The 13,710-nt window shown below is 33.6% G+C and overlaps 1 protein-coding gene across 1 annotated transcript in view; it reads right to left on the minus strand.

The window, feature by feature from the left end:
• The window catches only part of PIAS2 (protein inhibitor of activated STAT 2), a 93,531-nt gene that overhangs the window by 25,034 nt on the left and 54,787 nt on the right, over positions 1-13,710 (minus strand). The window contains 5 exon segments of the mRNA XM_036874223.1: positions 1,243-1,376; positions 1,379-1,405; positions 7,855-7,928; positions 9,358-9,463; positions 11,701-11,835. Coding sequence (XP_036730118.1) covers positions 1,243-1,376; positions 1,379-1,405; positions 7,855-7,928; positions 9,358-9,463; positions 11,701-11,835 — 476 coding nt within the window.

The raw sequence follows: 13,710 nt of genomic DNA on the forward strand, positions 1-13,710 counted from the left end.
CCCATAGACATAAACGAGCAAACAAAAGCTTCAAAAATGTTCATATCACAAGGTAAAATAGAAAGAGTGGCAACCATGTAGGCAATAATATTGGGTTGGCCAAAAAGTTCGTTTGGGTTTTTCCGTAAGATCTTACGGAACTTTTTGGCCAACCCAATAGGAAAAACAAACAAACAAACAAAAAAACCACTTAAATGATTAGTAGTGTACCCACAATGGAACATCAAGTATTTAGGAAACACACCCTAAAATATTAATGGGCAAAGGGACATGACATATGCAACTTAATTCTCAAATGGTTCAAAAGGTTTCTGAAAATAGTAATAATCATCATCTCTTTCTCTCTATATACAAACATGCACACACCAAAAATACCTACACATTAAGAGGGAATGTGACAAAACAAATATGGCAGAATGTTAACAACTAACACATTGTGCTACTGTGCAACTTCTTGCTAAGTTTGAAATTATTTCAAAGTAAGTTAAAAAGTAAACGTTTACAGAGAAAAAAGTCCCATCACTCTTCATTGTCTCATTCCTCTCTACAGTAATACTCTTTTCAAACTGAAAAAAATGCCAAAGTATCTTTAAAGATCTAGGATATTTTTCACTCTATAGAGTGAAAATCATGATGTATATACACATCATTATGCAGAGAGTGATTTCAATCTTTTTAATACATCAATAACAAAATCATCACCATAGGGTGGGATGTCGATGATTTTTATTTTAATCTTTTAATTAACTGTATTTCCTAAATGTTAATAGGGGTGCATGGATGATATATGCAATTTGTTTTAAACAGTGTTGCAGGAAAAAAAGGGTACCTCATTTACTAATAATTAGTTTATATAATTTTCCTTAATTCTGACATATGCAATATGACATGAGAGATAATGCTTAAGAGTTTGGGCTCCAGAGTCAGAAAAACCTGGAAGTGAATTCTAGTTTTAAACTTACCAGCTGCGTAACACAACTCTATCTACCCTACCACTTGCTCTGCGGTTTTACACAGACCTGGTTGCTCTTCAAGAAGTTCTAGGTAAGCAAAATGACATCACTAAGTGGATTTTACCCTCTCCTATGGACAATGAAATATGATCATGAAAAGCAAAAAGAAAAGGAAGCTACTCACCCTCTTGTCCCCAACATAAATAATATTATAAAGATAAAAGGGCCACTAACTACAGTTTAGAAATAAGATTAAGTATAATTAAGTATTATGTTGGGATATACTTACCCGTCTAAAATTAGACTTTCATAGGCAGCTTTTTTGTCACACACAGGACAAATCCAGGTGGGCTTCTTCTCATTCATTTGCAGATAAAGGGCCAGCATCAAAGCACGTAGATGTGTACAAGTCACTGCACGGCAAATGGGATTGTCAGCCTCATTTTTCCTAACTACAGGACAGGGAGACAACATGGGAAATCATTTCAGAAAAGAGAACAAAGCCTCAAAAGTCATAAAACGTGTGAAGAAGTCATACGAGAACTAACAAAATGAAAAAGAAACTAAAACCAGAATTTATTTCCATCAAGATTGCTATATATTTTATTTGTATTCACTGAAGGACCTATAATTTTTAAAAGGCCATCTCACTTTTTGAAAGTAGGTAAAACTTGTAAATTTACAGGTAGGAAAAGATATATATACAATGAAAACATGTCTCTTTCTCATCTCTTCCCCTATTTAGAGGGAACCACTGTTATCCATCTCTTGCATGTCCTTTCACAGATGTTCTATGCATAATCAAATGTGTATTTTAAAAAACATTTTCCCAGATATGGTGGCATGCAATTCACACAATTCTGTACTTACATTTAAACTGTCTCCAATCTCATCACTACAAATAATGTTGCAATAAATAGCTATAGGATAAATTCCTAAAAGTAAACTTTTTGAGTCAAAGAAAAAGTGTATGTGTGATTTTTGTCACAATGACAAACTATCTTCCACAGAGGTTACCTACTGATTTACGCATATACATGTATTAATGTGCTTGGTTCCCCTCGACCTTGTCAATATAGCGCTATTGAATCCTTTGACCTCTGCCAATCTGATAGGTGCAAAATACCCCACTGTAGTTTTGGAATACACTTCTCTTGTTATAAGTGAAGTTGAACTGCTGCTGCTGTTTTTTTGTTTTTCTTTTTTACTTCTAAGGGTCATTTGTGTTTCCAAGAACTGTCTATTCATAACCTTTTCTCATTTTCCACTTGGTTATTTATCTTTGGTTACCTATATTAATCAGCCTCATGTATGTGATATGAATTGCAAATACATTTTTATATACTTTTTTTCACTTTTGTATAAGCACATATGTTGATGTTTCAATATACTCATATAACCTAGTACTCTGTTCAATTCTTATTCCAATTGGTAGAGGAATACCAACATCAAGACATATATAACATCCAGATTAGATCAGATCAAGTTTTTCTGTAGAGCCTTTTGAACCTCCCTGTATACTCCCTTTATAGAAAAGATCTCAGTTTATAACCAGCTCTCTTATTCTGATAGAAAATCTGTTTCTTCCACTACACTCTAAGCCCCACAAGGTCTATGTCACTGTTCACCGCTGTAATCCAAGTGTCACAACACAGGACCAAGCACGCAGCCTACGCTCAGTATTTGTCAACCAGACGACAGAATGAATGGAGAGAGTGGGTAAGGGGCAAAGAGAAAGAAAAGGAAGAAGGAAAGACTTCTTTATTTGCACTATAAAGTCTAGAAGAAGTCACAGCTAAACTATAACACTGTCAACTCTGCCTGAGGGGTAGGATTTTTAGAATGTTCCTTTTTTTTTTTTCTTTTGGTTTATCTGTAATTTCTTTCTGCTAAAATGAACATTTGGTTATTTTATAATTTAAAAAGAAAATAATTATCCAACTCATCATTATAGCAGTAACTAATGCTTATATAGTTGTACCTACATGTAAGGTATCACATTGAATACTTTACATTAATCTTCGTGACACTTTACATTTTAACCTAACAACTACACTATACAGTTGATATATATTATCATCCCCATTTTATAATGAGGAAATAGGCAAAAAGAAGCTAACTAACTTGACTAACATTACAAAGTTAGAAAGTGGCAGAGTCAATATTTGAACACAGATGCTCTAACTCCAGAGTCCATACTACCTCTAAGTGTCTAGGATTCTAAAAGAGATTTTGGAAGTTACAGTGATTCATGCAAGTATGTGGCACAATTTAACTATTTAAGATGGAAAAAAAGTGAGAAAAGAATGTGAGGCACACATTCTCGAGGATCATGCCTGCAGAGTATCTGGGCTCTTCTTTTTTTCTGGATGAAGGTTAGATAATCACCTAATTTTATGAGAAATATATAAATTGTATTTGCATATTCTTCAGGCTTTTATTTATCCATTCTCTTTCAAGTCCTAAGTGCAAATATTAAAGTGATTTCCAAGAGGGTGGTAAATAAGACAGCTACATTTATGCTCCAAAATTAGCAATAAATCATAATGCAATTGTGAATGCAAAAAAAAAAGAATGTGAGGCAATTTCTCTTCTATGATATTTGCCTCTATATTTTCCCTTCCTTTAATAATGAATTATCCCTTAAGTAATGTAGAATCTTACAGCATGCTAAAGACTTTTATGTAAATTTCATACAATTCTTATAATAACCCCATGACTCCAAAAGGACTAGTATCTATATTTCTACTTCTGAAATGAAGATGCTGAGGCTACAAGAGGCTAAAAACAATACAGTCACTAAGATGCAGTTGCTAGAGCTATAACACAAATCCAAATGTTTTTCACTTTCATAAAGACATTCCTAGTTTTACATTATACATGGCTGTAGTTTTTGGTTTTACTTATCTACCTTTTCCTACTTTGCTAAGAGTTTTTGTTCTATAGGAATGGATGTTGACTAAATATCTATTTAGCACCTAATGAGATGATCAGAGGATTTTTTTTTTCTTTTTCAATTCTTATTATAGATAATTTCAACAGATTTTCTAATATAAAACTATATTGCATTTCTAAGAGGCATCCCTTTGTTATCACATATTATCCTTGAAAAAGAGTACTGGATTCTACTGGCTAGTGTTTTATTTAGGAATTTTCCATCATTGTTTTTTTTACATAATCCATGTTGGGAAACAACCCAAATAATCACTAAAAAAGGTTGGAAAAAAATAAGCTGTACCATACCAATTCAACAAAATACCTAGAGTGGTTAAAATCAGATCTAGACATATTAATATATTTAAGATATACCGTTAATTTAAAAACAGTAAACCACTGAACAGTATATATAGCACAATACAGTTTTTTCCAATAAACATACACATGATTATAAACAGAGTTAAATCTAGAAAGATAGATATCATGTTATTTAAAATATTACTTCTGAATAGGTTTTAGTAATTTAAAATTTTCACTTTTGTTTATTTGAACAACTGTATAATAAAGTAGGTATTATTTGTCAATTTTTTGGATTTGTTTCTTTAAAATAATGCTCTATCTAACTCAACCTACTATGGTTTTTTTAGGCAACCAGTTCTCAAACTTTTGGTTTCAGAATCCCTTTACACTCTTCAAAATTGAGAACCTCCAAGAGCTTATATGCATGTAAGTTGCATTTACCAATATTTATTGTATTAGAAATTAAGAGACATTTTTAAAACACAAGAATACACAAGAACACATTCCATCAGCCATCAGAGCAACGACATCAGCCCCTGTCAGGTAACCCCTATCAAATATCACTGTCTACTCATGAGAGAATGAGAGCAAGAAAGGGACAAATTGTGTCCTAGTATTATTATAAAAATAGTTTTGACTTTCTGGACCTCTTCAAAGAGTCTCAGGGATCCCCAAGTACCCTTGGGCCACAATTTGCAATCTGCTGCTTTTTTCTTTTTCTTCCTCTTCTAGGCCATTCTCATCTCTCCTGTAACTGCTTTAGAATTTCCATAGCATAAAGAAACAAAAACATTCAGGACTACAAAAGTTGCTGATCCTAAATTTAATGCTACTCTAGTGTCTCACAAGAGCTAATGAACATTTCCCAAGTTAAAAAAGCATTTATTACTAACTGGCAAAATCTGACCGATTTCCTAATACTAATTATGGAATGTTAATAAAAAAAGATTTGAATGTGCTGAATTCTATTTAGTCAGATGATGGCACTGTTTTGAAATGTATTGATTTTATGAATAAAATGGTATCTAACACTGTAATGCAGCTTTTTTTTAAATCAAATATTAAGCAGGTAGTATCTAAATTGATTTTTACTTCATTATAGACTAATTAGTATCTGTCTAAAGAAAGAGTAGGTATAAGCAAAAATGGCTCAAATCAGTGGTTCCAAACTATTTGTAGAAGCAGTACCTTTTTTTAAAAAAACTTGAGTCAGAATCAAACAAGACATAAAATCAAACCTATTTTTCTTTTCTATCCTGGGGCACCCCCCTAGCCTACCTCTGCAGGACAGTCCAAAAATCACTAGCTAATATCACTAAGATGGAACTCCGATGTAAAATTCAGATACTGTGTTCAAAAATTTAATTATACACACTCAATCAGATCCCTCTTCAACAGCTGTCGTAAAATTACCTTCCTTAGGTCCCAAGGACAGAGGTTTTGGACTGTGCTCTCACTATCCAGATTCATGTCTACTTCAAATCACTTTACAAACCATATTGTGAAATAGAACACTTCTCCCACCACCTTAAGCTATCATTTTCTCTCATTTTTGCCTAATTAACCCATGGTTCACCACTTACCCTTCCAAACGCCTGTGATCCTTTTTTTCTTCTCCGTTTCCCATCACCACCCCAGATCCTGTGTTATTTCCACAGTCAGCTGGCTACACTCCATCCATTCTGCTATCTTCAACTGATACTAGTATTGTCTCTGCCTCTAAAACTACTTTCATCATCTAACTTCTGTCATCTATCTGTTAAATTTGATCAAAACACTTGTGTTTGGTTTTCTGATAACATAGATCACATCTTATCGTTAGCAACCCAACGTTAGGTTAACATTAGTATAGTCTGAAGAGTACCATTCACTCTTTTCTTAGAAAGTGCTCTGAAAAAATCAGGTAGGATGAATACTGAGGAAAGCTCAAAAGATAGTCTCAGAAACAGATGTTTTCACTTGTAAGCAGAGAAAGAAAACATTTAATGAACTTAAAACAGAAACTTGTTACTTCATTTCTTCAAATAATTGAAATGTTAATTTTCTTAAATCTGTCAGTTTTATTAAAATTGACACATGTGAAAGGAACTACTCCCTATTCTTATATAGAAGAAATCCTAACCACGCCAATATACCACTTTCACTATTTTGAATGTCCAAGAATCCAATAGTTTGGTTATTGTTTTGTTTTTGTTGTTGTCATGTAGAACAGCACAGTGTTTGAAGGAAAAAATGGAAGAAAAATTTAAAAACCAGTTCCAAGACAGTAAGACTTACAGAAAATGGAACTATGCAAACTGTACAACTCCTCAGGTAAATTATGTAGAAGCGCTTTCTTCCCGATAGAATAGTTTGACATACTAAAACAAAAAGGTGACGTGAGTTCCCTTCCCAAATAGTGGCTGTGCTTAGAATATAGCTGGCAATGAACATTTGCTGCATATACTAGGGTTGAACCATAAGAAACTTCCAATACCCAAACTGTTTTTGAACAACAAAATGGCAATTTCATGTGTTCCAATTTAATATCAATCTTAACATGAGAAGGAGGAAAAGGTACTGTGAAGAAATGAACTCAAATGAACTCATGCCCAGCTTGTGAGTAGAGGAGGTCCCAAGCCCCTCTAGGGCCCCTGCCACCACCTCAGGGCATTAATGTCCTCCTGCAGACCTTCTCTGTGTTTCATAAACACATGTTCCCGATTTCGAAGCAATCCCAATTTCATGTTAAGTCTATCCCTTTTCAATAAAGGTAAGTTAAAGTTAATGATAACAAATAATAAAGCTTTAGAAAGAAAGATATCTGCTTTCCCAAATAGAGAGGTAGACTTATAATCAGGATATTTATAGTTTTGGCCCCATGTGGCAATATGGTACATTGTCTTATAAGAGAACTGGAATAATGTCAGAAGACCAAAGTTTATATCCTTGTTCTACTACAAACTAACTGTGTGATTTGGGTTAGCCAATCCCTTTCAGTCTCAGGTTCCTCATCTGCAAAATGGGAACAATTCCATACAGGCTTGCTAATAAGACAATATAAGGAGCACATAATAGGAACTCAACAAATTATTCCCTTCTCTGACACAATTCTCTTTCCATTTAAAAAACTTTATGTTTCTCACAATGGTAGCTGGTCACCAAATGCCTCCCCCCCGGCAACTATATTATAAATTCTTAATTCCATACTTTTCTCATAAAGTTCCTCTCATCTGGAAAGGGTCCCCTCCAAGAGTAGTGATTTTAAAGAAGCCTTCATCCACTATTCCTGATCTCGCCTATCAATTAGCATTTATTAGGTCCTAATAACTTTATTGCTATTTTTCAATACCGTTTATATTCTGATAAAAGGAGCCAACTCTCTAGATATGTTCAGTATTAGCTGTGGATTATCTATAATTAACAGTGACAGATTATTCTGAACCTAAAGCTCTCTTTCCTCTTTGATGCAATATCCTTTTACATCTCTTCTTGCTTAGTCATTGCCTGAAGAACGTTTGCATTCTTTGGAATTATAATGCTTAACCATGAAGATCCCTGAATGGGAAAACGAAAAAAGTTCAAAATTCTATAATATACCATTCATTCACATACTTACTTTTATAGGAAAATTAGTAATTTATAAAAAGTAAGATGCCCCAGAATGTTTTGTTGCTTTACTTACAGGGCACATCAAGGACACCCGAAGGCTAGTGGTAGCAATTTCACTATCAGGATCCGCAGTAAGTTTTTCTTTAACTTTAGAAGGAGGGAAAATCAATAATAAAAACACAGTTTAAAAAATTAATTGTGACATATGAACAGAATTATAGAAATATATATATCATCTTATTTAAAGTTTCCCAAACACTTCAAATAGATCAAGAAACTACAAAAACAAAACAAAACAAACAAAATATTAAGTATTAATGTATTGAAAACACAACCATACTTCCAGTATTAGGTTAAAGAATTACAAACTTACAAACTCTAGATGACATGTTTAATTGAATTTTTAAAATTTCTTTTTAAAAGTAAAATTGCAGGTGAGGAAGAGTTTCAAAGCAGAAAGCTGTTTAAGACTTAAGAACAATACAACAATTAGGAAAGGAACTTGGAAGGCAGCTATCCTCTGAGCTTCAATGCTTTTCTAAAACACATTCATGACTGTTTTAATTTGGGAGTACTGGTAATTTCCAACAATTGTTAAATTTGTGAACAGAAAAGGTAAAATATTCTTATACTTCCTTTAACTATTGAAAACTACTATGGATGTGGGAACGTCTGTGATCTTAATCATCACGTAATGTATACAAGTTATTGTCTATACAAGCTAATGAAGACATACACCGCCTTCAGATGCCTAATTCTCAACACCACGATAGGGAGAACAGTACTGGAAGTAGAGACAGTGGAACCTGAGTGGGGTAAAAAAAACTATGGAAGAGCTTCCATGGCTTTCAGCTCTAGGCAGGAAGATCAATACTGTACTGTTTGAGATGAGAAATGGCTTAAGTATAAGAAACAAAATACCATTTCAACAGCCCTACTTGGTTCCCTTTTCAACCTATAGATCCTCTTCTCCTTTCTGGTTCATTCAGTGATATGGGAGGTAACTGGGAGAAAAATATTCTCTTTCCCAAAAAAAAAAATGTCTTGTTCAATTAACTTCAATTACTGTACTGAATTATTTACAGTTTGGGTTAAGACTTTTTTTCTCTACCTATTATTATACAGTATGAAAGCAAAGTACAAAATAAAACATCTCAGAAAGCAAATATTATTGTTGATGGATATCAACATTTCTTTTGCAAAAAGACCTTTTTTAGTTAGAAGTTTTTAAATGTACATCACACTACACACCGGAGGTTTTGAAGACTTGTATTCCTATTCTCAAGTCAACGTAGGCATCAAAACTGCCATCAACCTGACATTTACCTAAATAACTTCTTATGAAAAGGTGAAAAATTAGATTAGTTGAGATTTAAAATTAATCCTCTTGGGAGTGGTTTCTAAGAGAAGGGCTTTTCAATTCATAGGGCTCCATTCTTAGAGTATTTTTAATTCATAATTCATTTTAGGTTTCTAATAATTGTTCCCAAATTGTTCCTGTATGGAGGTATATGTGAGGCTTTTAAAATTTCCATTTAAAGCATCTCATATGCTCAGTCTTAAAAACATTACTTACTTAGTGCTCTGGAATGATCAGGGTTTCTAATACCTTTCATTTTTAATCTCTGTAATAACATGGCTGATGTGAGCTGTCGTACAAGATATACAGACATGGAGTAATTCTACAAAGAAAGATAATCTGTATTAAAGATGAGAGATAATAGTCTATTTACATAAAACACTTGTCTAAGAAGCTCTGGTTCCTAAAACTAACATTCAAAATAACTTCCACAGGACGGTCAATGACTGGGAAGGGAACAAAATCAACTCAGCTACTTTAGGGAAGATGAACGCTTCATCATCTCAGTGATTGAGATATTTCTCAATCACTTATAACTTTAAAACATCTATGTGAAAGATAAAATGGCTCAGATCAGTGGTTTTCAAACTGTGTTTCTAACTTAGCAAAACTGGTGCTTTAGGGGCCACCATGGTATAAATGAGAATGCGCTCTCCCATGCCCACTTCTAACTAGAATTTTCTGTTTTTATGTAATGGGCCTCTCATAATATATTCATTGAAAAATGAGTTCCACTGCAGAAACAAAGTTCAAACACCTGTGGTCTAAATTAACACTTCACATCCAGAGTTCCACAGTTCTAATTCTGGCAGACACTTGTTACGTGGCCTTAGGCAAATCACTCATATGAACCCAAAATCAGCTATTGAGAAAAAATTTGACAATTAATTCCTGTTCCCAAACGGGCATTTTACTAGGGAAGGGGAAGCTACTACAGTATATAAGACACATGAAGAAACTATAAAAATCAAAAAGACGAGGCCAGAAAATAATAGCATCCAATCCCATACTCTCTTAGATCTGGCACAAAGGAACTTTCATTAGCTATTTATAAAGCTATGAAGAGATGATATACAATTTTACCTAAATGCTAAAAACCTACTTTACCATTTCATTACATTCATTCATTCAATCAATTCTACAAGAAATAAAATACTTTTAACAGTTGCCAAACCAAATACTTTAAATATCATTTTTAATGTCCTGTAACAGTCCTTTCAAATATCTGAATACCCACTATAGTGTGCAAATTTAAGTCAGTTAATCATTATAATTGCAAGAAAAGAATATTATTCCCAGTATGTGGCCAAAAAAAAACCCCACACCTGTCAGGCCTTCAATGTCTGCAATCTTTTACTCAAAAAATCTGCAAGTTCATAATCATTTCAAAAAGATATACTACTCTTCTGTTCAAATTCCTCTCACTAAGCTTTAAAGCATTAATACTTGCTCAGTTAACAATGTCCCTTATATTTGCATATAACACCCATTCTCGAGATTTTATTTATTCTTTATAATAAGCAGGCCTCAGGGAATTAAGCAATTTGGCCAAAATCAAACAATTTGCCAACTTGGGACTAAGCCAAGATTTCCCAAATCCTTATCCAGTGCTTTACCACTGTACATTCAGTTCACACAAATAAAAAATATTAGGGATCAGTGTCTTATGATAAAAAAAGTTAGAGTAAAAATTCAGAAATGAGAGCTCAAGAGAACAATCATTAAAGAGATCCTAATGTCTGTACAGTCAATACAAAAATATTCTTTATATCCAGCTCTGCAATTACCTTGGTGATAAAACCAAATAATTCTGGCTACAAACATGACTCAACTTCTCCATCTACAAATAGAAATACTATCCTTTATTTCTATGAAACAGCAACATTAAAGCTGATGTTCAGAAGTTAACTGAAATCTCTTGCCATTCTATTATTTCAGTTATATAAACAAGCAGTTCTAAAATGGAAATCCCTTGTTGTATTAATCAGTATCTCATAATTGACAAAACGCATTTTGAGACTAAGCATCAGCAGAAACCCAGGTTCATCAACCTAAAAATACAGAGGAAATAATATAAATCTAAGTAAATATTTTCATATGGATGCCCACATGTTATTTGAAGTATCAGCTGTTCATATACAGGCTGGAACAGATTATTTCTAATCACAACATGAGTACATTTAACCAATTGTTAATCTTCTCCAAAGCCTGAGAAAGCTTTCTTTGTTCCTCTTCAAAAATATATAACATTACCCCAAATTCCCAGTTTCTTAAAATACTACTTAAACACACATAAACACAATTGTGATTAACCATTAACTTAAGAAATACTGTAATGATACTTATTTCCTTTCTAAGAAAATAAAGAGATGATACTCAGGAAACCTTAAAGTTTTAACCTTGAAAATCTCTGCATCTCTACCCTGAACTGAAAATTACTGCTTTTTGGGGTTACAAACAGAAAACTGAATGAGCTGGAGCTAGTAGCCTAAGAAAAGACAAAGTAAATCAACACCTAGTGGGAACACTTTCATGCTACCCAGAGAAAAGAATCTTTACCTTTCCAATTTCTGACGCCCAAGAAATGGAAATCTGGTTTGGCACAGCTGAGGATAATCTAACTAAAGATGTAATATTCAAAGGGCGTCCAGGGCGCTTCTGTTCAATCCCATTTTTAGGTGGTGGTGCATAGCCCTATAACCAAGAAAGAAAAATAATTTTAAATTCTCTGTAGAGGAGCAAACATTTTCTCCAAGACGAGTACAGTATCCTGCCTAATTTCAGTCGCACTTAATTACTTTTATTTTATCCTGGAAATCACATAGTCCTCACCCTAAGGTCACCGAGCCAAAAGAGGAAAATGACCTTTTAAAAATGTTACAAAATATTTCACAAATCCAGAAAAATACAACAAAAAATCCGTGTTCCATTAAAATTAAAGATGCTGAGATCCTGCCATACTGACTACGAATTTTTTTCCTTTTTTTAAACAATAAAGTTGCACCTCTTTACACTGATTCATCTTAGGAGCTCTCATTCATTCAAATACTAGGGGTGAGAGAGGGAAAACGAACTCTGGAAATTAAAAAAAAAAAGCAGATCAGTGAATTTCAAAGGAATTATTAAAATCTTCTGAGTGATAAAAACGCTCTCCACTGTCTTCTCTCCGAGTAGAACAGAGATTGCCATCTTTAATACCAGGTCACGTTAACAAAAAAGAATAACCAATATTTCAATTGGCATTGAATTAGCTTGATGGCTATAATAAAACTGCTACTTATATATTTTTCTATTTTTTCTAGTCATTAAGTATTTGTTTTAAATAGTAAACAGTCTCACTTTTGATTTCACAGTACATCCAATTCTCAATTACCACAGGACTTTTCAGTTTCTGATTTTCAAAACCAATATATTTTTTAGAAAATTAAAATTTCTTAACTGCGAAAACATCTACGTATTGAAAAGCACACACCACATTTCATTGAATCTAAGATGACAATGATGCAATTTATGTACCACTGAGAAGGAAAAAACAGTAAGTTAATGATACAACCTAATGTACTTTTTTTCCTGCATACATATCAAGAAAACATAAGCAAAATAAACTGGCTAACATATTCCTTTAGGATATACAGAAGAATCTTTTGAATCGTTTTTTCACTGTCATCAATGCATATGTTTTCCACATGATACTCTCCTATATGCCACCAAGAGCTCGAGCTAAAAATACTTCTTAAAATTATATTCCACTCCATAAATATCTCTCAGATTTCCTTGCAAGTCACCGACACCCTTAGACTAACTGCAAGTGTTAATGCTGGCACATCCTGGATATTAAGAGAACAAAAATTTCAAATAACAGCCAGGATTCACGAACCTTCCTCGAAATGTCCTCAAGTCACTTGTTGACTGAAAAACCGATGAAGGGCAGTTAACCAGTCATGCCATGGGAATAATAACATCAGGGTTGTACAAGTGCAGGCAACAACAATACATTACAGCTGCCACCTGATCATCAGAAACTGTTAAGACACCTCTGCATTTTAAAGATGTCAAAAATATGCACCTTGGTAACAATGAGATACAGTTTTGGTGGTATCACACAGCAGAGCCTAGGAAAACAGTCTATCGCACTAGGGAACACCTTTTGCTGCCTTGTAGGAGGTAGGATAGTGATTATTAAGTGTGAATTCCCGTGATAACTTGTAATCTACAACTTGCAACAAGACTTTGAAAATCATCGAGAACTGTCTGCACAGAGGAATAGAAGACAAAGAGAAGAACGTAAATAACTTTCATTACACTATGGAAAAGGGAAATCGTGTGTGCGTGTGTGTGTGTAGAGGAGGATTATGCCCATCTAAAGTTCTTCAAGTGAAATAAAACAAAGAAGCAAACTCATAAGAAAGTCCTCTTATAAAGACTAGGAATTGGTTCAATGAGCAACACACACAAGGAATATCAACACCAATATCTGGGTAATTGTGAATGAAACCACTGTTTTGCCTGTTTTGGGCCTGAAAGACAATTCTGTCTTCTGGTATGTCCACTAGTACGTTAACCAAATAA

The sequence above is a fragment of the Balaenoptera musculus genome, chromosome 14 (genome assembly GCF_009873245.2).
Source record: "Balaenoptera musculus isolate JJ_BM4_2016_0621 chromosome 14, mBalMus1.pri.v3, whole genome shotgun sequence".
NCBI classification, from domain to species: domain Eukaryota; kingdom Metazoa; phylum Chordata; class Mammalia; order Artiodactyla; family Balaenopteridae; genus Balaenoptera; species Balaenoptera musculus.